This window comes from Lemur catta, chromosome 7 (assembly GCF_020740605.2).
Source record: "Lemur catta isolate mLemCat1 chromosome 7, mLemCat1.pri, whole genome shotgun sequence".
In the NCBI taxonomy this organism is placed as follows: domain Eukaryota; kingdom Metazoa; phylum Chordata; class Mammalia; order Primates; family Lemuridae; genus Lemur; species Lemur catta.
Genome location: NC_059134.1, coordinates 33912003 through 33938184, shown reverse-complemented (window position 1 = coordinate 33938184; position 26182 = coordinate 33912003). Strand labels below are relative to the sequence as shown.

Genomic DNA, 26182 nt, shown 5'->3' with positions numbered 1-26182 from the left:
ACTATATTTACAAAGTATGACGGCTTAATGAAATACGCTTTAAATAAAACATGATCACTATATTTTTTACCTAAATTTCTGTCAATGACGCCCAAAGAACTGTATTCACTTTATAAAAACAGCAATCTCCTTATGAAGGATAGTACCAGATGCTGCTTAGGCTGCAGAATTTGCAGCTGTGTGTTAGCGTTCAATAGCTTGTGACTGGTTTGTCACTTCTCTATGGCTTTTCCCCCCCCGCTCCTGGGAGTGTGAGATGTGGGAGAGAATTGCAGCTGTTATATCTGCAGAGCTCTGTGGAGGTAACTCAATGGCTGCTGCTGTATTCAGGGGCTGCATATCAGCTGCAGCGCTGAGCAGCTGGAAGGGAAGCTGCTGAAAAATTTTAACTATGCTTATTCAACATGTTATGGGACTCCAAGTCCTGAATCTTTCGAGAAAACATGAGTGGAATACAAATAGTTGACATCACACTTACATCTCTTGCAATCTTTCAACACTGCTTTCAAAGCAAAAAAATTTCCACTTCACAGGAATATGAAGCTTCCAAGTGCGAAGCCTGGTCTTCTCATTTGCATGTCAGTGCCAGAACGCTTTCCCAGGCCTCAGCTCTTCTGAGCTTGCTGTTTTAGGTAGGATAAAGAAAAGGCTAAAGTGTCCCCGTGCTTTTTGAGTGTTGTGTAAATTGTACCTGTGACATGCAAACAAGAGATGTAGGAATTTTCCCTCTGTCCTAAACTTAGTGTGACTTCAAATGAAAAAGTGAGAGTTTGGAACAAGTAGAAATGAAGTCATGTTCACTCATCACCCTTTGAAGTAACATTTGAGTGCTTGAAATTCTAGTACCTCCAGTCTGTTTTTATCTTTCATTTCAGGGGCACATATTACAGGTTCAGAGAGGTTGAGAACCGGAAAGGAAGTTACAGATCTTCTAATTTAGGGCCTCCCCAGTCAATGGATGGCCATCATCCGTGTGGTCCTAAGCCAGGTATGGCTGCCAGCTCTGCCCTCCACAGAGTACCCTGCTGACATTCGCCTCCAGTGACAGCTGGAGTGAGACCACAGACAGCAGGGGCCACGCCTCACCCACACTGGCCCAGTGACCTCTAAGTGCTTTTGATGATTCCACCACAACCACCTGCCTCATGAATGTATAGCTTAGAGACCTGAAATTGAAATGTCTGCATCTTCAACAAAAATGAAAAATACACTTTTCTTGATGTTGATTTTTACTTTAAAGGGAAGAAAACTGAGGCCAGAGCGGGTAAGGCTTTCCCAAGGTTTTATGGAAAGTTGACAGCAGAGTCAGGATGTAAACCCAGGTCTCTGCATCTTAGCTCAGAGTTATTCTGCCCTCCGCATAAAGTGGCCACGAGCCTCTCCCATGCCAGTCACTGCCCCAGGCCTGGGGACAGTAGCGACCAAGAAAGAGAAAAAAAGAGAGTTCTGTCTTCAGAGAGTTTACACAGCAGCAAATATGAACATTAGTTACAAGCAATTACAGTCAATGGTGAAGAGCATTAGCATAGTTGAAATAAGTTGATTTTTTTTGTCCTCTAACTTCCAAGTAAGGAGCAGAAAATTCCCCTGCATTTATTCTTCCTATGGACATCTAGAAAAAGTGTCCATTTAGTGAAATACAATACTAGTGACTCAAGTGTCAAGAAAGACAACGATTTTCAGGACATTTAATTGATTGCTTAATTAATTCTGTTGATTGGGCACCTTTTGTTTGTCACACACTGCATCAGGCATTAGGAATTCAAAGATAAGAAAGATAGGATCTCTGCACCAGAAGGCACAGAGCATAGGAAAGGAGTCACATAAATGAATGGATACTTAGGATGAAATGTCATGATTGCTATAGGAAGTAAAGGTTTTTAGACAATGCTATGAGAGCACAAAGGAAAGATCAGTCCAGGAGGTGGGGGTAGGGAGGACAAAAAAGGCTTTGTGAGGTAGTGGCCCTCAGCTGGACTTTGGAAGGTGTGAAGCGGGGTAATGTGCATGAGCTGGGCTTACAAAACAGCATGCACAAACTAGAGATGCATGAGGATTGATTATGGCCTTCAGTTTTGGTCTGCATTCTACTGTACTAAAGCCAATGTACATATTCCCCAAGTAGGCAACAGAAACCAGAGGAATGGCCTTGTCTCAAAGGTCTATGCTGAAGGGTAGCATGGTAGTTAAACACACAGGCCCTGAAACCAGACCTCCTGGGTTTAACTTCTGGCTTTGACCCTTTTTAGCTTTGTGACTTAAAATTTTCTATCTCCTAATTTTCTCATCTTAAATTGGGCATAATAAAAGAATTAAAGTTTTTTTATTATATAAGGGTTAAATGCATTAATGATGTGAAATACTTAGAACAGTTCCTGGCACATACTCGATACATGTTAGCTTTTATTGCTTGGACCATGGTGATGCTAGTATTAAATGCTTTTGGCTCCTGTTCACAGAGGGTATGTATGGTGGTCTCTTCTCGGAGTGGCCTTGAAGGAAAAGGCACTATTGTGGAGCTCATGGGTCAGCCAGCCCTCTCTGTGGGGGAAATGGGAGAGATGTTCTTTGTTGCTTGAAAACTTCTACTGCCTGGGAATGGGGCCAGAGGGGGTGGGAATGTGTTTTTCTCCTTGCCCATTTCTAGTTGCACTCACTGTTTTCACCAGCATCTATTTACAAGGTATAAACTATCTGACTAAGATCTGCTGGCAGGTCAGAGTACATGCCAGAGGGAAATTTACTAAATGCCAGGTCTCATGAGGTCGTTGTCAGTTCTGCTCAGCTTAAGGCAGCACCGAGGTGCTCCCACTTCCTCCTCTCTTTCCCAGCCCCTCCAAAATAAAATTTTGTTTTGTTTTGTTGGTTTGGTCTGTGGTATTCTTATACCCCACCTTTTACCATCTCTGGTCTATAAAAAGCAAGCTGCTTTCTGTCCATCTTTCAGAGCCCTGGATTCCTGCTTAGCTTCCCCACAAAACTGTTCTCCTCCTAGTTGCTGTCCAAAGCCTGACTTGGGGCATGTCTTGGTCAATTTGGGCTGCTATAACAGAATGCCGTAGACGTGGTGGCTTAAACAACAATTTCTTTCTCATAGTTCTGGAGACTGGGAAGTCCTTGATCAAGGTGCCAGCTGATCTGGTATCTAGTGAGGGCTCTCTTCCTGGTTGGCAGGTGGACACCCTCTTGCTGTGTCCTCACATGGCAGAGACAGGGAGATCATCTCTCTGAATGTTTGTGTGCCCCCCCCCAGAATTTCCTATGTTGAAGGTTAATCCTCAATGTGATAGTATTTGAAGGTGGGGCCTTTAGGAGGTAATTAGTTCATGTGGATGGAGCTCTCATAAATGGGATTAAAGCCTTTATAAGAAGAGACATGAGAGAGATGATCTCTCTCTTTGCCCTGTGAGCACACAGCACGAAGATATTTATCTGTCAAGCAGGAGGAAGACCTCTACCAGGAACTGAATTGGTACCTTGGTCTTGGACTTTCTTGCCTCCAGAACTGTGAGAAATACATTTCTGGTGTTTAAGTCATCCAGTCTATGGTACTGTTATTATAGCAGCACAAACTGACTAAGACATAAGGGCACTAATCCCATTCATGACGATGCTACCATTATGACCTAATTATTACACATCTTCAAATTCTATCATACTGGGGATTAGGCCTTCAACATGTGCATTTTTGGGGAATACACTCAGTCCATAGCAGGGCAGTCTTCTATCTGCACCCCAAGCTCCTCACTCAGTTCCCTATTTCATTCCATTTGCTCAGAGTTCCTTCTATCCCCTCTTCCTTACTCTCCTTAATATTACCTTCCAATGTGCCAACCCAAATTTTCATCTGGCCTAAAAAGCACACATGCTATAAAAATTATATTGACAATACTTACCTTACATCTCACAATTTATATTAAATGGAACTACTTTTTATTTAGTCAATTTTTAAGTTTTTTCATAAACCCATTTACAACAAAAGGAGTATAAATTATTTTTTAAAAAAGACCAAATTCACTTTTTACCAACAATGATTTCCTTCTCCAGATAGGACACCTAAAAAGCTGACAACTCAACTTTCCTTGATGAGTTGCCAACTCCCCCACACCTTTGGTCTCTAGCCATCAGCTCTTCTCAGATGAATTCTAACACAACCCTTATTTAGCCTCCCTTCAAATTAAATGCTTGGGATTGGCCATTTGGGGAATGATTCCAAATAAATATATGATTTTTGAGGAGATTGAGTATTTCTCTTTTTATGAGAATTTTAAGCTATCTTTATGCAAGAGAGATTGGTTGACTGTGAAAATACTGACAGTTGAACATGGCTGCACTTCATCAGTAATACAGAGGCACAGTGTTCCTAAGAATACATTCTATCTGGAGAGATAACCTTGTTTTGTGCTTCACTGAAAGGTGACTACTTTATTCTCCTTGAAATGGTGAGTACTATCTCTCAGAGAAATTGTAACTGTACAAGATGAGTTTTGAAGAGGGATCTTCTTTGAAACAGTGATGAATCATGTCACAGGTAAGAAAAATGGTTAAAAGATTCAAAATAATTTTTAAAACTTCTTAAAAAAATCTTCTTAGATCTAGTAGTTCTCAAGAGAGGTTTGAAAGTATATTTTGTTGTACAGATAAACAACATCAGCGTTCATTGTTCGTCTTTTGTTTTTTAAAGGCGACTTTGAACATTTACCTTAATAGCTTTCCCAAGTAGATAATGAGACTCACCCTTGGCCTGTAAAGTCAGAGAACACACACACACACACACACACACACACACACACACACACACACACACACGGATATGGACACACTTAAAAGAAAACCAGACAAAGAACTCCAGCATATGAACCATAAGATTCCTGAAGCTTGACTTTTCCTACTCATCTTATTCTTATGTCTTGAAAGTCCCGTTTTCTGACCTTTAGATCCATTGCTTCATGAGGTCCCTGGCACAAGATTTTTCAGAAGCTCTCTGGCTTCTGTGCCTCCCAATTCCATTGTAAATTACAGACAAAGTACATGTTTAGGCAATGAATTCACTTTATGAATTTTAACTTAAGTCTGGAGAATAAGGATGTACAATAAGCTATATGACGAGGGCATGTGCTGAGGAAGTGGATTATACACAGAACCAGAACTCAGATCCCCTGTGCCTCTGGTCCCACTCTGTCTTTTACTTCTTGTCTAGCTTTAAACTACTCAATTAATCCCTGAGTTAAATGTGATTTTGTTCAATGCAAAGGGGAGAAAAATCCAATGTCCCTGAGTGCTAGGACCAGTTCTACCACAAAGTGACTTAGTAACAGCTTCTGTAAGTTGTTAAATACTGGAATGAGGCTGTCATTTTGTTGGGATGTGGTTTACTATCTATGCTTATGTAGAGTCAGGAAATTTTTGATGAGTTTATAAACTTCAGAAAGTGTGGTTAGTTAAAAGCTTGTTTTCATTTGATTATCCCAATAAACTTATCCCTTTGCAACATGAAAAGAAAAAAAAAACACAAGAAACTGTATCACAGAATTTATAGGTTTAGTCAAATTGAATCCTGAAGGCAACATATCTATATTAATTTTTGACAGCACATTACTGAGAATTTCCAAAGTCTAAGGGTATAATCTGGGTTTATCCACCTCTCTTTAATTTTTATTACTCCTGTGACATTATTAGCTTACTGAAACATCAATTAATCAGGGAATATATTGTTATGGTTCATTGACTTTTCCGGTTAATTGCAGGTTAACAAGAAAATGGTTTGTGTTTCAAACCTTATTGAAATTCTTACTAAAATGTCCACTTTTATGACATAACAAAAGACCCTTCATTCGTTATTCAACCCCTAGTGGTTCAGAGCTTGCTGTCCTATGAGCCAGACATGGTACTGGACACTGGGGACAAAGACGAGCAGATCTCTCTGCTCAGAAGTGAGAGGACAGCTCAACATTGGGATGCCATGGACCACAGGGTCTGGGCTATGTGGCCAGTGTAAGCCAGGGGATCCCAGAGAGAGGCATCTGCTCGGCTGGGAATTAAGAGAGAGGGCAGGACTCACAGGGAAGAAGGACCTTTCAAAGATGGGAAAATGCTGTGTGTGCAGCAAAATTGTATTCAGGGACCTATGAATAATTCAGCAGTCCTGGAGTGAGGTCAAGAGTGGGAAACAATGAGAGGTGAGAATGGAAGCTTATGCTAAAGGCCATGGGCATGGATCCTTGTGTTTTAAGCAAGGAAGTAATAAAATCAAATATGTATCCTAGAAAGACGTCTTAGGAAGCCTTGTGGGGGACTGACTGGGGAGGGAGCAAAGCTAGGCTCAGGGAGATGCTTAGTTTGGAGGATGTGGTGGTAATTCAGGCAGATGTTGTGAGGTCTGGACTAGCTGGGGATGGAAAGGAAAGGTTAAACAGGTAAAATATCTTATATAGATCAGTGATTTCTAAAGTGCGGGCCCATGGACAGCAACATCAGCATCACCTGTGAACTCATAAGAAATGCAAATGGCATCCTTTACCCTCTGAGACCCAGCGAATCAGAACTCTGAGGCTGGGGTCCAGCACGCTGGTTTAACAAGCCTTCCAGGTGATTCAGATACATTCTGCAATGTGAGAACCACTGCAATAGATTGATTTACAAGACTTGAGAATTGATCTGATGCCAGGAGGATAGAGGGGCATAGGATGCTCACAGGTATCTTGAGTACCTGGTTAAATGGTTAGCAAATTGAACCATCTGGTGACTCGGGGCCTCAGAGTCATTTTCTAAAACATTACTTAGGGTCTTTATGGGAACAGGGATAATTTGCAGATATAAACTTCCTACTGTTCTTTCTCTAATGTGCCCCATTCAGCTTTTGTCTCCAACATTCCACATATGACTTCCACATGCTGAGTCCATTTCTAAATGGCCACATGTGCTTTTTAAAAATGCTCATTCATTTATCCCCAGGACTCCTATGTCAGTGACACAGATGGCTCCCTCAAATTAGATAATTCAAGGGGAGGGGTCTAGTTACAAAGAGACTAATGACTAAGGTGTAAGTATAGTGTAGAGGAAGGACAGCTAATAGGGCAGGAACTTGGGGCCGTCAGGATAGAGTTGTCACCACCTTTAAAAAGATGAAGGCAGGAAGACATTACTGAAATTCCAAAGGAAATAGAGTCATGTCCTGAAGGTCTATTCGGGAGGAGCAGTAACTTTCTGTTAGGGTCACAACCAGGCTGAAGCAATCTCACTGGGAGGGCATGGGGGGACATAAATACCTTAACGTAGTGGTTCTCCAAGTGTTGTCCCTGGAGCAGCAGCAGCAGCAGCACCTGAGAACTTGTTAGACATGCAGATCCTCAAGGCTCACCCAAGATTAGAGAAGAATCAGAACCTGTGGGGGCGGGGCCCAGCACTCCGCTTAACAATCCGTGCAGGTGATTTGGATGCATCCTAAAGTTTGAGAGCTGCTGATCTAATCTCATTCCCTTCTTTCTAATCTCCCTTTCTGGCTCCTTACCATTGGCCAAACCCAACCAGAAACTGGAGGGAACAGGAACTATTTCCATTGAGAGCAGCCTCCTTGGACAGACAGCCAGGTGGAGAGTGTTGGAGAAACCTTCTATCCAGCAATGCAAGATGCTCAGCGCATACCCCACACCAACCAGTCTTCTGCAACCTCACTGCCCACCTCTGCTGGTGTCTCACTGTTCCCTAACCTCTTATTGAAGGAGGCTCAAATTTTGGGCCTCTTTTCTGTCTACTTTTACTCCTTTTGTGAATTCTTCCAATATCCTGGTTTGAAGTGCAATCTCCATAATCTCCATAAACCAACAAACTACCAAATCACATCTCCATCCCAGCCTTCCCTTGAACCCTGCATTGGTAAATTCAACTATTTACTTGACTTTTTAACACAGATGATTAATAGGCACTGTTAACATGTCCAAAATTAAGTTCCAGATCTTTCCACAGCCAAACCTCTTCCTTCCACAATATTCTCCATTTCAGTTAAAGGCAACTCTATCAGACCTTTCTCAATCCCCAAACCTTACAGTCATCTTTGATTCAATTCTTTCGCTCACGTCCTGCCTTCCATAAACAAATCTGGGCGGCTCTATTTTCAAAATACATCCAGGATCTGCTCCCTTTTTACTTTCCCCACTGTTACCACGATGTTCCAAGCCACTGTCATCTCTTGCCTGCATTATAGTTGCAATAACTACCTTCTAATTTGTCTCCTAGCCCCTGCTCCTACCCTCTTCAGTCTATTCTTAACATAGCCAGAGTTGTTTACATATGTGCCAAATCATGTCATTCCTCATCTCAATATTCTAGAGACTTCTTATATCAGCCAAACTAGGCCACGCTGCAGTATCAGAAACGGAATGACATCAGCTAACACCACAGAATTTTATTCTATCTTAGTCTATATGTCTAGTGTGGGTCATCAGGAGCTCTGCTCCGCACAGTCACTCAGGGAACCAGGGTGGTAGAGGCTCTGCCTTGACCTGCACTTCCATCCTCTCTGCAGCAGGAGGAAGGGGTTGAGGAAATGTACAGTGACTTTTAAAGATTTCATTCCCAACCATAATTGACACATTTCACTTCCACTCTCATTTTATTAGCCAATTTGTTGCTGTGCAAAAACCCACCACAAAAAATCTCAGGGGCATGCCACAATAAGCATTTGTCATTTATCTTCTGGCTGGCTGGGGTCAGCTGATCTAAACTGGGCTAGGCTGGGTAATCTTCTTGAAGCTGCAAGTCCTCTGGGATAGCTCTGCTTGGTATGTTTCTCATCTTCCTTCTGTTCAGCAGGCCAGCCAGGGCATGTTGTTTTCATGGCGATGGTAGTAATTCAAGAAGGCAGGCCACACCGGGCAAGCTCATCTCAAGCCCTCACTTGCATCATGCCTACTTACATCCTCTTGGCCAAAGCAAGTCATGTGGCCAAAACCATAGCCAAGGGGTGTGGATGTATTCTCTGTCTGCAGTGAGGATGCAAAGGAAAGAGGAAGAACTAGGGTAAATAGATTAGGTTTAGATTTGCCCACAGTAGGGGCAAGTAACTCAATCTATCACACCTGGCCACACCTAACTTTAAGTAGGTAGGGAAATAGGGAGCAGGCCTTAACCACTACTGAAGATTTTTAGCAGTCAAAACCAAAGTCCTAACAATGGCCTAGAAATTTCAATAAAATCTGGCTCCTACAAGCTTCCTAACTTCATCTCCTAACACTCAACCTAGCTCACACCATTCCAGCCTCACACCAACCAAGGTCCTACCTCAGGGCCTTTGCATTTACTGTTCCCTCTGCCTGGAATCCTTCCCCCACCCTTTTTAAAAAGATATTTGCATGGCTTTTTCCCTTATGTCTTTTGGGCTTTTACTTTAAGATGACCACCTTAACAAAAGTTGAATTTGCCTCCTTTGCTGATCCCCTTCCCCTGCTTTTATTTATCTATAGCCATACATGTATTTCCTTCTCACATATTATATACATTTTACTTATTTGTCTGCCTCCACACAAGGACAGGGATTTTGGTCTGTTTTGTTCACTATCCTCAGCACCTATAGTTAGTTGTGCCTGGCACATAGAAGAGTAAGCATTTAATAACTTTTTCTTATTGAATAAATGAATATTCTGGAAATCGATATGTGTGTCATCAGAAAGTTATTGCCTTTGTATTTTGAAAGTTTACCAAGGGATTCTGATGTCTTTCAAGCCTAATTCAGCCCATCCTGACTGGCTGGCCTCTCCACCTTAACCTCAAATTCTCCTCCAGGCAACATCACTTGGCAAAGGCACCTTTGTAGAACGAATTGGGATACCTCACAGAAAGACAGGATTTTATTGCTAATATAATCTCTAAATCAGTGGTTCTCATGTGGGGATGAATTTTTCTCCCAGTGGGCATCTGGTGATGTGTGGAAATATTTTTTGATTGTCACTAATGGGGGAAAGAGTGCTACTGGCATCGTGTAAGTAGAGGTCAGGGATGCTGCTAAACATCCTACAATGCACAGAGCAGCCCTTACAACACTAAAATTACCCAGCCCAAGATATTAACAGCTCTGAGCTTGAGAAACCCTGTTCTAAGGGGGATGCAGAGGTCCTGGTCTCAGTGGTTCTGAAAGTTGCTTCAGACAACTGGTGTTTTACTACCTCTCAGTGTTAGTGTTAGACTGTAAGTACAGCCAGGGCAGCACTGAGATGGGATTATTCACTGGTGCATTCTGAGCACCTCGTAGAGTGCCCGAAACATAATAGTTTCTCAAAAATAGTCGTCGAGTGCATTAATGAAAAAAGATGTCCCATTAAAACACTAAATGTATTCTAGACACAGTATCATGCTGATGATTAAGCTTTGCATCATTTCGTTTATTCTATATTAAGATCAAATTTAGACCTATAATATTCACAGCTCTGTGGTTTTTAGTCTGTTTTCAATTTCTATGAGAAGAGAAAGGAAAGTCGTATTAGTCCTAGTCTTGCACAAAGGCTCATATATTTCATTAAAATGTCTTCTGGAGAAAAATGTTTTCTCCTACGGATAAAACAGGAAGTGATTTTAGTTCTTGTAGAACCTAATGTGGTGGTGGTGAGCCTGAGGTATTGGAATGCAGAGAATTATTTTTAGCTTGTTTTTGAATCCATTTTTGGGTAAACAGTTGACCACAATATTTCCTTTTTTTTTTTTCATCCTTGATGAATACACTTAATGATTTGGTCTGGGATTTTCTCCACTGCAGACTCTGAACAAGTGCAAGCTGTATTTCTCAGCAAAGCTAATTTGTGTACCATTGCTTTATACTACACTCAAGTGTCTTCATTTAGCCGTGTGTATATGGGGACAAGGAAACTGTTGCGTAAGCCTTCATTTTTTATTTATGTAATAATCAAAGTTATATTTGGAGTTTGGACAAGGTTTAACTGGGAAAAAATCAATTTCTTTCTTTCTTTTTTTTTCTTTTCTTTTCTTTCTTTTTTTTTTTTTTTAACAAAATGAGGGTTTCAGTGAATACCCAAGGTGATTTATTCCCATGTGTTGAGGGCAAACTTTCCAAGGACATCCAGAAATCAACTTCCTTTAAGTCACAGCAAAAATGTCATCTCCTCAGAGAGGCCTGCCTTTGCCCTTCTAACTTGCTTTGCTTTTCTTATAGCCCTTCTGAAACTATACCTGTTTTTTTCTTTTTGTTTCTATCTTGATGCAAATTCCACAATGGCAAGAACATTGCCTTGTTCATCATCCCTGGTGCCTAGAATATTTTCAGTTACTATTGATTAAATGGATGGCATTTGATCAGAATGTTCAATGAGGACCTTAGGGTCCATGCTTGGAATTGTCCTGTAGGTGAGGAGACTTTCCGAGGAAATTTTTCAGTTCCGCTCGCTATCCAATGACTCAGAGGGATGGTGTGACAATGTGATCAAGAATGTGGTTGCAGAGGCATTGTCAGGAATTGACTACTTGCCAACCGTGGGTAAGTTACTTGAACTCTCTGTGCTTTACTTTTTCATCCTTATGAAGCATAATAAATATAATAGCACTGTTCTTTAATAAAAAGCTTTAGTATATATTCATTTCTTTCATTTTCATAAAACCCATTTATCATTGGGTTATTATGAAAATTAAATACATATATGGAAGCTTCAGAAAAATTCCTGCCACCTTGTAAAATGGGCACTATCATTACAGTCAATATCCATTATTCACAGCTTCCGTATTTGCAAATTTACCTGCTCAAAATTTATTTGTATCCCCCAAATCAATATGCACAGTGTTTTTTTGTAGTCATTTGCAGACATGAGCAAAGCTGTGAAAAATCTGAATGGCTCCTGTTCCCAGCTGAGGTAGAACAAGGTGACATTGCCTTTTGGTTTCAGCTCTCACACTGCAAAGGAATGTCCTTTTCATGGTCTATTTAGTGTCATGTTTTTCATGTTTTTGTGCTTTTTGTTGGATATTTTGTCATTTAAAATGGCCCCCAAGTGTACAACTGAAGTGCTGTCCGGTATTCCTAAGTGCAAGAAGACTGTGATGTGCCTCATACAGAAAATAGGTGTGTTAGGTAAGCTTGGTTTAGGCATGAGTCATAGTGTTGTCAGCCATGAGTTCAATGCTAATGAATCAGTGATGTATATTAAATAAGGAATTCTTAACCAGAAGCACACATAATACAATGTTATGTATTTATCGGTTGTGAAAATATTGTGACTAGAGGCTTGCAGGACCCTGACCCTGTATTTCTCCCAGGAGCAATGGTGCAGCATCTGCTAATTCAGTGGTTGTGGAGACTTCATAGAACCCAATTGCCACAAATAACAAGAACTGACAGTATAGTCATCCCTTGGTGTCCATGGGATATTGGTTCCAGGACTCCCTGCAGATACCCAAATCCAGGGATGTTACAAGTCCCTCATACAAGATGGTGTAGTATTTCCATATAACCCATGCCCATCCTTTCATATTCTCTAAATCATTTCTAGATTACTTATAATACCTAATACAATGTAAATGCTATGTACATAGTAGTTGTTATGCTGTGTTGTTTTTTATTTGTGTTATCTTTATTGTTGTGTTATTGTTTTTTATTTTTTTTAACAAATATCTTTGATCTGCTGTTGCTTGAATCCACGGATGCAGAACCTGTGGGTATGGAGGGCTGACTATATTTCCTTCCTTCCACTCACTAATCGACTTCTCCAGAAAGCGGTTTCCACTCAGCACCTCCATTTCCTCACAGTTCTTCCCTCTGGATATCTTACCACCTGACTCACACTTCCACCATTTGACATTCTCAGAGAACTAAGAGGGATATGGCTACACACTCATGTAGCCATGAGTCACATGTGGCTCATGTAAATTAAATAAAATGTAAATTAAATAAAAAAGAATAAAAAACTCTTCAGCTGCACTAGTCACGTTTCAAGTGCCCAGTAACCACATGTGGCCAGTGGTTACAGTCTTGGACAGCAGTTATAGAACATTTCCCGTCATCATTGCAAAGAGTTCTACTGGTCAATACCACTATAGAAAAAGAGGTGTTTCTCAGAAAAGGAGCGGAGGTGGGGGCAGGGAGCAATGTTTCTGGGCAGACAGATCAGTAGGTGTTTCTTTCATCTTCTCTGCAATAATTGATAAAACTGACCCAGACCCTTGAAACAATTTCTTCCTCTGGCACTCAGGACATGTTGATACTCTTGCAATTGTCCTATGATCCTTTCTCCTGTCAATCTTCACCCTCCCCTAAGGATCTGGACCACTCCTGTGGCTTTTAATAGCTACATGTTCATGACTTCTAAATTTACATCTTGTTCTCAGGACCCTCTTCTGAGCTACAGACCTGCAGACCTAACTGCCTAATTGATATCTCCAACTTGATATGTCAAAGGCCATTTGGCATCAATCTCTCACATTGAATTCTTAATCTACCCCAAATCCTCTTCTTCCCTTGTCTGCCTTGTCCCCCATCTCAATAAATGGCACCTCTATTTGCCCAGTTTGTTATGCCAGAAGCCTTGGAAAAACCCTTGACATCTTCCTCAGCTTCAGTCTAATCCATCACCAACTCTAGTCAATCAAACATTTCAAAATATTTCTTTAATCTAGCTAAAATTTTTGTTTTCGTTTCTCATGCCACCATTTTTGTTTTAATTTCTTACACCACACTCTCCTTTCACTTTCCTTCTATCTAATGTTTATTCAACTTTCTGTTCTGGCTGCAGTGCCGTCTTCTCAGAGAAAGCCTCCTGATCCCCTGATCTGGAATTCTACCTTTTACTGTCATCCCTCACTATGCTTCTGCTGTTCACAAATATCGTGTGTTATTTATGTAATTATTTGTTTAATATCTACCCTCCCTTCTCTATCTAGTTTGATAGTTTGATAAGGGCAGGAAACATGTTTGTTTTATTGTTTTGTGAATCTATTGTATCTAGTACAGGATTGGGCCCTTTACTAGCCCTCAATAAGTACCAAATTTTTGGAACACATTTTGTGAGCTTTGTTACTTCGTCTTCTTTACTCTTCTCTATGGAAGTCCTTCAGGTTCTTTCCTTTATTTTCTCATGATTTTGGCTTTGCCACTTATAAGGATAATTCTCAGCCAACCTTAATTATAAACTGTGCCTCCTCTTCTGAGAGATGCTCTCGAAATTGGCCTCCCCTTCCTGGCTCCCTTCTTTTCTCACAGAGAATACTCTTGAAATTCCTTTCCTCCAGAATACCTTCAAACCTGCACCCTCCTCCCCATTCAATCACTAAGATCTTTGAATTCTCTTGTTTACCTTTCTTGTAGTCTTAGTTCTTCAGATAGCAGCCCTCAGAAATTTGCAATGCACAGCCTGCACAACCACATCCCTTCCTGTTTCTGAAGTCTCCTTCCTTATTATCTCATGAACTAAAATAAAATCTTAAGCACCCCAACCAATGGAATAGACCCCTTCTTGGCCAAGGGGACCCTACAAATACCCTAAAGCTGAGTTGCTGGCCATGAGAAGGGAGGTCAGACATGCCTCCTCATGCCCCCCTCCCTTCTTGGAGATATCCTTTATAACGCGTTAATAGGCCTAAGGCTATGTAAGACAAAGCTTAAACCACACCTATAGGTCTTCAATTTACTCAACAGATCTTGTGAGTCTATGTCCTGTGACTTGTCTCTGATTAACAGACTTCCTTATCTAAGACATTCTAAGCCTTTAGACAAAGCTTCATTTCTTTAACCAATTACAAATCAAAGAATCTTTAAACCTACCTATACCCTGTAATCCCCTGCTTGGAGATGTCCCTCCTTTTCAGGCCAAACCAATGTATACCTTTCATGTACTGATTTATGACTTACTTATAATTCCTGTTTCCCTGAAATGTATAAGACCAAACTGTAATCTAACCACGGCAAGACAACTTGCTCAAGGCTTCTTAGGTGTGGCTCCAGGCCATGGTCCCTCATACTTGGCTCAGAATAGACCTCTTTAAATTATTTTAGACAGTTTGGATTCTTTTCCGTTGACAGTCTCACCCCTAAAACAAGGGGCCACATAACTCCCAGCCTATCACCATTCTTCCTGGAGACTGTCATTGTCCAAAATGCAGAACTATTCTGCTGGCTGGGTCCTACAGAACATCACACGCATCTGATTTTGTAAATGAGGGAACACAAGTCCGGAAAGGCAGGTGAATCACTACCCAAGCCCTCTAACGTTCTGTCTGGTGCTCTATGGCATTTACAGTCCCTGCTGTCTCAGAAGTCTCCACAGCCTCCTCTCCTAGTAAAGGATGAGACTTCTTTGCTGGCCATCCAGGGAAGACTTTGTGCAATCAGGTGCTTATGTACTTTTTCAAACTTAACTGTTTGGCTATATATTCCTTTCCTTTATTTTCTGCCACTTTACTCTGTATTGTACGAAGTGCCCATGCCTACCTTTTGCATTTTCACTGGAGCATCTCTGTTTTTTCCATTTATCCCACCTACAATATCTTTCTCCAATATTATCCTCTCTTGTGGATCTCACTTGTGTTTTGGGCCCCAAAGCATGCCTGATGCATAGTGGGCTTTAATGCATATGTTGCTGAATGAATGAATGAATGAAACATTTAATTTAGTCTGTTTTCCCCATTATTGACTGTGGCTAAATTTCCTTTGACAGAAGTCAATAAATATTCACCACCATATTCTGAAGTTTACATCAAAATGGATGATATTGGAAAATATTCACTTGATGTGTTTTGACTCTCAAGAAGCAGTGATACCCTAACAGTTGTCAATGTTACCCTATTAATTGCTTACTTGGGAAACTGTGCATTTGATCTTTTCAAATGATCTGTCTTCCCAAAGCAGATATCAATTCTGATTTTCTCTGACTTGAAGATTGGTGGGGTAGAGGCTGGTGAGAAGGGAAAGGGATTTGGGAGTCACAGGGAGAAAAGGAAAGTCTAGAAAAGACTGGAAGGACTAAAGAAAAGGAATTTATAATATGGCCTCAACCAGAGACAGGTGAGAGAATATACCCAGAGGCTTTAGTTCTTAAAAGAGAATTTGTATTGCAGGTATTATGTAAAATGCAAATTGAATCTAAGAATGTTTTTAACATTTGGTTTCTGGCCACTAAACCTGGCAATCAGTATTCAACAGTTTTAAAATAATTAGAAAGTCAAATGATTTTGTTAGAAAATGAAGATTTCTTGGCCCATAACTTTCTGCACTGAGTCCATTAACCTTTATTACGGACTGAGCTCCATTCTCCTCTAATGTGATCTACTTGAAAATTTTTAGACATCTCTATAGAAATGAAATTTATTCAAAAATAATACAAACTGGTTTGCAAAATTCAGAAATAGAACTTGAATAGCAAGCATGAAGTCTTAAATTAAGCAGTTAGCTGCTTATCTATTGTTGATGTCTAATTGTTTCATTTGAGAGGTATCCCCGTGTGCTATGTTAAGTTTTGAAGGCCTGTGTAGTCTCTAACTTGATCTTTAAAAACAATAAGATCTGAGTAAATGTCAATAAAACCAGAGAAGTATAAATATTCTATTTTCTGGCATATTTGATCAGGGCTGTCAATAAACAAAATTGTATTTCCTAGGATTTTGGGCATGAATACTAAGCTATGAATTTTAATTTAATGTTCTACCAGAGGACTGTAGGAGAATATGAACAGTTTGGACATCTGTTGAGTCAGTCTTAGAGAAAAACTGGACACATGAACATTTCAGGAAATGACATAAAATCCTTAATGTCTTTGCATTAAAATGCTGTTTACACATACAACTATTATGACTTTTTACATAAACACCCAAATTATCTGAATGAGCTTTTATGCACAGAACTATTTGATCCTTTCCTCATCCCTCCCTGAAACTCACACATTAGCTGGTATTTTTGATTGTAAAGTTGATTCTTGTCATGGACTACATATGTCTCTACCCCCATTCCCCAAACAACCTAAAACCATTAAACTTTAGTGGCAGAGTTTTACCCAACACTGCAGCTGCTATCTTGTCTCTAGTAGGATGATGATAAAGACTAAGCCACAAGCAAAAGCAAAAATTCTTGCAGCTAGAAGAGCTCTCTTTATGCTCTGGGGCCCTTGACAAATGGTAAACTAAATACTACAAGAGTGTGGCTCCTAAACTAGTCTCCCTGAGCTGATAGCACCGAACCACTAGCTGGGGTGTCCATCCCGATGGGAAAAGGGGTCAGAGTGGCCAAAAGGGAAATGAGGCTGTGATGTTGTTGATTTCAGGCCTCAAGGAAGAGAGAGGATGTGGACTCTTAGGAGAGGAATGTCAGAGGACAATATAATTCATTAAAAGCCCTATGGGAAACAGTCATACATAAAAGCAACAGCAGCAGCATCAAAACAAAACCCAAGTCCTGCCTCACTGTGAGGTTGCAGAGCAGGGACAGAGTAGAAACCTGTAGTTGGGGAATAAGGTGCTTCATCTTTCAGCATTATCATAAAATGACGCCTTCAGAAACCACCCAATCTTGTCATTGCAAACAATTTGTGAAAGTAAGTTTGTAACATTGTACACCTTTTAAAACTGCAATTGAGTACTAAATAATAGGGTAGTTTTGTTCCAAAGCAATATTTATTTTTCCTGAAGATAAGAGGCATATTACATTTGCCATAGAAAAATTCTATGAGAGGAAAAAGCTGCATGTTATCAACATGACAAAAAAAAAAAAACAACATAAAAAACTCTACTTATGAAAGTGTTCTGCCCTATAAGAACATATTGAATGAAAGGCATTATTTCAGTTGAGTGAGCCATGCAGAAATGTGGATTTATTAGGGTTTGTTTTGAAATGTAATTTGTATGGTGAGCTTTTTATTCCTTTGATGGCAATGAACCAGATTTATTGGCTACATGTTGGAAGTGCAATAGCTAACAGATAACCAAGGGAGAAGTTTTAATAAAAAGCTCTCAGGAAAGACAAAGAAAAGTGAGTGAATATGCCTGCTTACATTTCAGCTAATAAATAAAAAGTACAGATAAGGGTTTAACTGAAAACCATCCTGGTTATTGCAGCCTGGAAGGTTTATTGAAAATCGGGTAGAACACTCCAATTTTTCATATTTACAGCTACGACGTGAGCTGTACAAGCTAGAGTGATGTAACAACACACATTTTGATTTGGGTACAGGAAGCCAATGTTTTCACAGGAAACTTGCAAATAGCCATGAAGGGGAAGAGTGGTTCCTGATTGTTAGTGTCTGCCTGGGATATTTCTGGGCTTTTGGAGACTTGAACAATAGAGTAATTTTACCACTCACTGCCTCAATAAAAACATCAGGCACTTCTAGGAAAGTTTTAGAAGGTACATCTTCAATAAGCACAGGTCTTTCATCTGAAAGAGCTGGGAAGAATTGAGCCACCTAAGGGTAGTTGAGAGGTTGGACCTGAGAGCACCATGCTTAGAAATCTAAGTATATCACGGCCACTCATCTGACACTGGGACTTCACTAGCCCTGTCACATACCTCTTGCCCAAACTGGTTGCAGGCAGTAGGGCCCTAGACTTCCAGAAGGAATCGGCTCTCCTTTTTCCTTTCAAGGCAGGAAGAAAAATGTAGTTCTCTGTGAGCAGCCCGTGAGCTATCTTGATTTCAGAACTGCTCTCTTAAGTGTCTTGCTTTGGAGAATGATGAATCACTTCCTACTCTTGGAGTCAGTCTTCTTTAAAACAGACATGAAGGAGCCAGGGAGGAAAAATTACTCTAAATACCAATAACCAATGCAACACAGTTTTCTAGTGGGAGAGCAGGGCCGAACTTGTGCTTCCAGAATTCACAGTTGGCTTCTTAGAACAAGATATACAGATTTAGAAAGAACCAGAGACCCCCAGATCTGACTTCATTTGGTTCAGAAACATTCTCAGCATGGTGATTACACATAGGATTGGGAATTTGCATCAATAAAATTAGGTTATTTTATTGATACACAAAAGCTTTTAGGCTAAAAGTAATCCATGATGCCTTGCCAAAAATAGAATGCCATTTTAAATCCAAGTCTCTCTGTCGAAGGGACAGGGACATAAATGCAAGATACATAAAAATTAATTGGCATAGTTTAGAGAGTTTGAATCCATTACTAAGTAGGGAGTCTATCAAATATTCCACCTGATTTCCAGTTATGTCAATGTATCAATACTCACTTTTTAAACTCTCAACTACCCAAATCTTCCAGTGAACACCATTTTGAAAGGCCCATACAGAATTCCCATGCCATTCTTGAAAGGATTTCCTCTTGCAGAGGGGTTTTGGAAAAATAAAAATTCAAAATTCTGCTACAGCTTATAAATTGTCTCTTGTAAGATTATAATAATAAAGACTCTGAGTACTTTTCTTGAGACAGGTGTTCAATGGATTAGAATGCCTCAGCAAAATGCATGAAAAGAAGACTTAATGATTTAATTTCTAAAGCACCTACGTTATTAATGGCATGGTTTTGGAGACAGGTTATTATTGTCTACATAGGTAAGTGTGTAGTGCATCTTGTGGGAAAAATGCGTAAGTATTTGCCTTTTTCCGAGAAATCATATTTTTCCCTTTATATAATCAGTGAAGATGTATACATAAGAAAAGCTTATCTTCTGGTTTTTAATGTACAAGATGATTTCTTTAAGAGAGCGAGATCCAAAATTGTTCTGTGATTTAAAATTTAAAAATAAACGAATTCATTTTCTGAAAATTTTAAAGACATGTTTCATATATTTGATTGTCCCTTATTTTGTGAAAAGATTTTAAGGGTCTAAATAACCATATGTAAGCTCTAGTGTACCTGGTTATATATACTGAATAAACCGTTTGAGCTATTTACACATAGACATGGATATACATATCTGTGCTGTGTATATATATCCTCAGACACTATTATTAAATGCAATCCTATATTCTTGGATATAGAAGTTGATGATACGCCTTGCTACTTGCCCTGGCACTAAAGAAGCTAGGTGGAAACTCAGCAACCACTTGTGTTCATGGCATTTCAGGCTAGCAGTAAGTTCGGTTGCTGGTGGAAAATGAGTCTCTTACCACACCCCCCTTAAACTAAAGGTTTCTTCAAGCTTAATGTAAGTATGTGCACATTCTTTTATCGAGGGGGTCTTGAGCTGCAGATACAATCGCACCGCTCATGGTGATCCAATTGAATGTCAACGAGAGCCATGGTCTTTGCTCTGCCCCTCCTCCTGAAGTGGCCAGGCTCAAACTTTAACACCTAGGACAAGAAACATAGTTCCTGTTAGAAAGCCCTTAGAGTTTAACTCAACCAGATGCCACTTTTCTGAAAATCGGTTCCTAACCCTTTGAGAATCCAAGGCAGACTCTGGGCCTGCTAACAGAATGCCCACATGTAAACATTTTCACAAACAATCGACTCCCTTGAAGTAGAAGAGTGAACTGATCCCACAGTAATACCCTGGCATTACCTACCTGCAGTTCCCAGATATCCTCGTGTGTCTTAGCAGATATGTATTGATAGCTTCCTAAGGGCCTGCTTTGGGCCAGGTGCTATTACAAATATTATCATAAAGATTCTTCTGACCGAAACATATGTTATAAACACAATACTGAGCACATTATCACCACAGACAGGAAAATGAATAAAGTCATGAACATAATATGCTGGCATGCCTAAATGTTTGGTTGAAGTAAAACATTTTGCCCTGTTGAAGGTCATTAGTGGCCATAAATAAATAAAAATGTTTATATTCTCACATATTTGCTAACACAGAATACCCTTTACAATTCAAAATAGATCAGGCTCCACTAAAATCTTGATGCATTAATACCTGTGCATCAGTGCAGTATTTCTTAAGTCAATAAGTATATCCTTAATTTTTTAATTAATAAGCTTAAACATTATTTCTTAAATCATTAGTTCAAACAGAAGCTAACTTTTCTTCCCTGCTGTGACCTTCATTGAGTCAAACAGCCATCACATGCACAAATACTTGGCAGAATTATCAACTTATTTTCAAATTTACTGCATAGTTACTTGAATTGCTTCTTTTCTTGATGTTCTTAGATTTCTGTTAGCCTTTACTTTTGATTTTGTTCTGTTTTCCTTTTAGACTCCAAACTCCGTCATGGCACCACCAAACAATTGTTACATTTCACAGTTTTCAAAGAATTTGCACAGACACTACTTTTTTTGCCCTCATGCAAACCTTGTCACATAGCAGAGAAGGTACCACTATGCCCATTTTATAGATTAGACAACTGAGATTCTAAAGGAGAATAATTACATTGTTCAGGGTCTTCCAGCAACTTGGACCTGGGACCCAGGCTTTGTCCTCGAGGCTCCTGGTGCACTCTGACCCAAGGCCTCTCTAACGTGCCTATGATTTCCTTTTGTGCCTTAAAGTATCTGGCCCCTGTGTGAACTGGAATGGGACTTGTTACACTTTGCTTGTTGTACTCTTGTCCTAGATGAAGGTTAGATGCAGGAAAATCTTGCTTTAACATCTGCATAACTCTTCATGGCATCCCCACAATTCTTTTTTTCTGGATTGTATTCCCAGGCATTTTCTCATCCTCCAATGTTTAAAGTCTTAAATAAACCAAAACCATCCACTAGGAAAATTACGCCTAGAGTCCCCTGCACTCATGCATCATGGTCTGCACACATTGTCATTTAGCATTTAGCCATGCTGTTCCATGGGAGTCCCAGTGAGGCAGAGAATAAGTCCCTGAATTTGTTCGGCATTTGATCAAGACAGGGCACTCTGCTAACGCACAGCACAACGGAGCATGGAATCCCATTTGCAGCAAAGCTTCAAAGGAACTGTGAGTACAACATTGGGGGGAAAAAGGAATACCTTAAGAGAGTTCATGAAGGAAGCACAAAGACTCAAAAGCATTTGATATCGGTAAAGCTAGTCCAAATGCCAGTTTTGATAGCTGATTATATGGTTTTCATTGCCTCCCACAATTCTACTACACTTACAATATGTATCATACAATTTCACAAGATTTGTTATGCATTCTGTTAATTGGATTATAAGTGCTCTGAGGGCAAGGATAGCATAAATAATTGCTAACATCATTTCTAGATACTAGACACTGTTTTAAGTGGCTTTGCAAATTTTTCGGACTTCACTGCAACACAGTGAGGTAGGTACATTTCTAATTTAGTTTGCAGATGAGGAAGGAGAGATTAAGTTACTTGCCTAGGGTCATACAGCTAGTAAACTGTGGAACCAGAATTTGACGCCATGTCCCTATTCATGAAATCCAAGCTTTTGTTTGTATCTCATCAGCAAGAGGCAACACAGGCAAGGAATTAAAGCAAGGGCCAGAACAAAGTTGCCCATGCACAATTTTGAACTAAAATTGAAAGTCCTGAGAGCTGAGTTGCAAAGACATTTGACTTTTCCTGTGCCCATGTTCTCTCCTGCTGAGTCTCTCTAGAAAATATAAACTGTTACTTCACCATGAAAAAAGTAAGTAACCAAAGAGATGGATAGAGAATGTGTTACTTTTTTGCTATCCTCTGCCCATGACAGATACGAAAACCCTACTTTATCGTACTTGGTAAGTGTGCCTTACCAAGGGGTTGGGGGTTGAACCCCTACAGATTTGCCAAGAATTTCTCCAATATGAATTAGTTGCTATGGTCTGAGACTATCTCCATGCAAACTAGATTTGAAGGCTGGGGGATGCAGGGGAAGGAAGTGATTCCTGAGAAGGTGAGCATATGATAAGTAGTCTTTGTTTAAAGAAGACCATTATCAAAGCCTAATAATTTGTGATGACTGGCACCTGGAAAATCAGTGCTCTTGTAGCTTTGCCTTTTCATTTGATGGCAAACAAAAGTGTGTGCTTTGGGACGAGAACAGAAAGCCTGGGCAGTTTTTCTAACTGGTCTTCTGATTGTTCAGGGATTTTTGCTTGTGTTTTATATTAAGCAATGTGAGCACTGTATATATGTGTTTTGCTGATAAGAAGAGAAAAATGAATTGGCAGACACTTTTCCCAGACAAGACAGGAAAGCACTATTTGAACAAAGTGGAAATTGGACTGCTTGACTGGCTGATCACAGCACGGATGTTCAAAGCCTTCAGATCATGTAATAGTCTTAGGTTCAGGTATATGACGTTGAAAGGAGGAAGAAAGCAAGGCTGATTTGAGGGTACATGGGAAAATGAAAAGCCTTTATCTGAGAAAGCAAACTTGCTGGCTATGGGTTATCTGGTCACCTTTAAAGGGAAGGAAGCATTGAATTAATTATAGCTGCTGAAGGTCACTTGCTAATAGGTACCATCACAAAATGCTTTCTGATTTTCCGAGCTATGACTCACAGCTGCAAGCACACACATGGAAATAACAAATGCACTGAGGGACAGCCAGCCATGTCTCAGCACCTATGGGTGAAAATCGGACTCCTTGACTCCTCTCCACCCCCTGGAAAATCATGTGAAGCCAGGGAAACTTGACATCCACTAAATGGAGTGTGACTAAGCCAGTAGGTGGCTTTCATACCACACAATGCAAAATCAAAGATGCTCAGTTTTGCAAATTACCACATCACGAAAGATATTTAACTACAGTTACTCACCTTGTTGCCAATAAACCTCTGAATGAATCTTTGCCATAAAGCTATTACACTAATAAAACAATACCAGGCAGAAAAGCTATCTGCTGAGTCGGGTTCTTGTTTATTGGGAATATAAAAAAAGGTTGTTAAGGCCTTGTAACAGTTCTCAAATTAATGGCTGACAAAGGAACACAAGTACATATTTCAGGATAAATGCATTATATAAACCTGAATCATTAAGAGTTTATTTAAGATTCTACCCAACTTCTAAAGCAGGCTGTATTCAGCACATACACAGTTTACGAAAAAAGAAAGCTTCCTACTTTTGCTTCTACTTTGACTTCTTTCATGCTTATAGTTTATAAAAAATGTACACGGAGTCAAGATTTTTAAGGGGTGATAGTGACTTATTCTGAAACCTAAGTGACTACAGGCAAAAATATTTTCAGAAGGGATAACATATTATTTTCTACCTGGGTAATTACTCAACCTGCAGGCAATAGTCCCAGCAGAGGCTGAGCGTTAAGACAGGAGTGATGTCAGGTCATAAGACACAGTACTCACTAGGAAAGACATAAACGATAAACAGGACACAAACGTTATACTGAGGAGTTAAGGTGAAGGTGACGAAAGGCTGGATGGTAGTGGGGATTTATAAAATGCTCATGACTTTTGAAAATGCAGTCATGACGTCTGCGGATATTTATTGCTAATAGAAGCTTTCTGTAAACACTCTAGGGTTACTATGGGGTATACTTAGCTGGGAACCTACCTTTACAGAACTAAATAGTTAAACGATTTCGACAGTACCTTAGAGGATTAATGACTACATGTTTAGCTTACCCACTGCAGAAAACATAATGGAAGCCTGGCTGGACACTAAATTTCAGAGCATGGCATTAGCATTGGTATCAGTCATAACACAGCTGGGCCTTGTTTGCCTGGGGAGTATCTTGCCGGGTGGCAGGTTTGCTAAGTTTGGAAGGAAGGCCTGATGGGAAGGAAGCTAGACTGAGAAGGGAAAGGCCATGTGTAGTTTGCAGTATGTAAGTGAAGCGTCCATTCACTTGGTAAGTGAGTCATCAGGGCTGAAAGGTAGTCAGAACTGAGAAAGCCAGACCAGGCTCTCATATAATTCCACCCACATCTGTCTTGTGCTTGACAGTGTTCAGATGCTTTCATTAACCCAGTATCCCCAGGTGGTAAGAAGCACAGGTGTTATCATTGCCATTGTCAAGCTGAGTGAATTAACTTTTTTATAAGTAGTCTATAAACATTAATGGTTCCAGATCATATCTTTATTCTTTTGCATTTCGCTAGCATTTCAACCACTAATTTGTCTTTATTCCTCACACAATTTCAGTAAGATAAGATTTAGGGGGTAGGATGGAGTGTAACCACAGTTCATGGATATAACGTAATTTCAAGTCTGCCTGGGAATTCAAAATTGTAGGTTATTAAGGGATTAAGTAAGGAAACCTGAGGCCCTGGGAGGTTTTAAGTGGCTGGGGCTTGGTTGCCTCCCCATGTGGAAGAGCTGGAACCAGAACCCACATCTTTTCTCTTGTAGTCCTGCAATTTTCCCACTCTATTGCCCTCTCTCTGAGTAGGAAAACACAGGAAAAGCCTGACTCATGGTCTCAGTCAAAGGTGGAGAAAGGAAAGAAGCAGGGAGACTCTAGGAATGTGGTTTCCAGAAAAATAATAGGAAAGAGATTTTCTTGATTTTTGTGATGGATGGTTGGTTATAATCATGACCCCAAAACTTACTGCCTTTTGCCAGAGAGTATAAACTCCTTGAACAAAATTTCTTTTCTATCTCTTTGGTCTCAATTTGCAATTTTAGATAAATTTGTTTCAATAATAGATCTTTTAAACATGTAAAAACTAAAAGTACTATTCTTTCATCTCAAGTCTGAAGGTCACCATTGTAGTACTCTAATTAATCTTATGTCTCATATATAAATACAGATGCTCATTGACTTATCATGGGGTTATGTCTTGATAAACCCATCTTAAGTTAAAAATATCTTAAGTCAAAAATGCATCTAATACCCCAATAAACCCACTGTAAAGTCAAAATATCCTAAATTGAACCATCATTAAGTCGGGGATTATCTGTACCTACTTACATCTTCTAACTCTTAAGCTGTAATAAAATGCAAATTTTTAATATAAAATTCTACATTAAATTAAAACAATCCTCTGAAGTCATTTTCTTTTGCATTTTGTCCAGAAATAGGAATAATTCTAGATGCTGTAAATGTGCTAGAAACAGAGAGAGGTGGATCTAGGCTTCTGCTGTTCAATACAGTAGCCACTGGTCTTGTGTGGCTATTTACATTTCAATTGGTTAAAATTACATGCAATTAAAAATTTAGTTTTTATTTGTGCTATGCACATTTTAAGTGCCCAGCAGCCACATGTTGCTAGTGATTAGCATATTGGACAGTATAACTATGGAACATTCCCATCACTGCAGAAAGTTGTATTAGTGCGAATAGTTATGTCACCATCATGACAAAATCACGACAGGAAGGACAGAGAAAATTAACTTCAGTCTTTCTCTCTCAGCTGCTTTCTAAGTTTTTGGCTGCTGACTGAACGGACATAGCCAGGGCACAGAAATGAAAAAC

The 26182-nt window shown here is 39.8% G+C and overlaps 1 protein-coding gene across 2 annotated transcripts in view; it reads right to left on the bottom strand.

Annotated features, from left to right (window-relative positions):
- Window positions 1–8876: 8876 nt before the first annotated feature.
- PDGFD (platelet derived growth factor D) overlaps window positions 8877–26182 on the bottom strand; it is a 236114-nt gene continuing 218808 nt past the window's right edge. The window contains exons 7-8 of one of the 2 annotated variants that reach the window (XR_006736360.1): window positions 18488–20225; window positions 8877–8981 (exon numbers count right to left, since the gene is read on the bottom strand). Coding sequence is in view for 1 of the 2 variants with exons in the window: in XM_045556810.1 (XP_045412766.1) it covers window positions 20100–20225 (126 nt within the window). In the remaining variant the exon portion in view is untranslated. Of the gene's footprint in view, window positions 8982–17576; window positions 20226–26182 lie in introns of those variants that run through there. The other variant, XM_045556810.1, reaches the window with a different exon arrangement.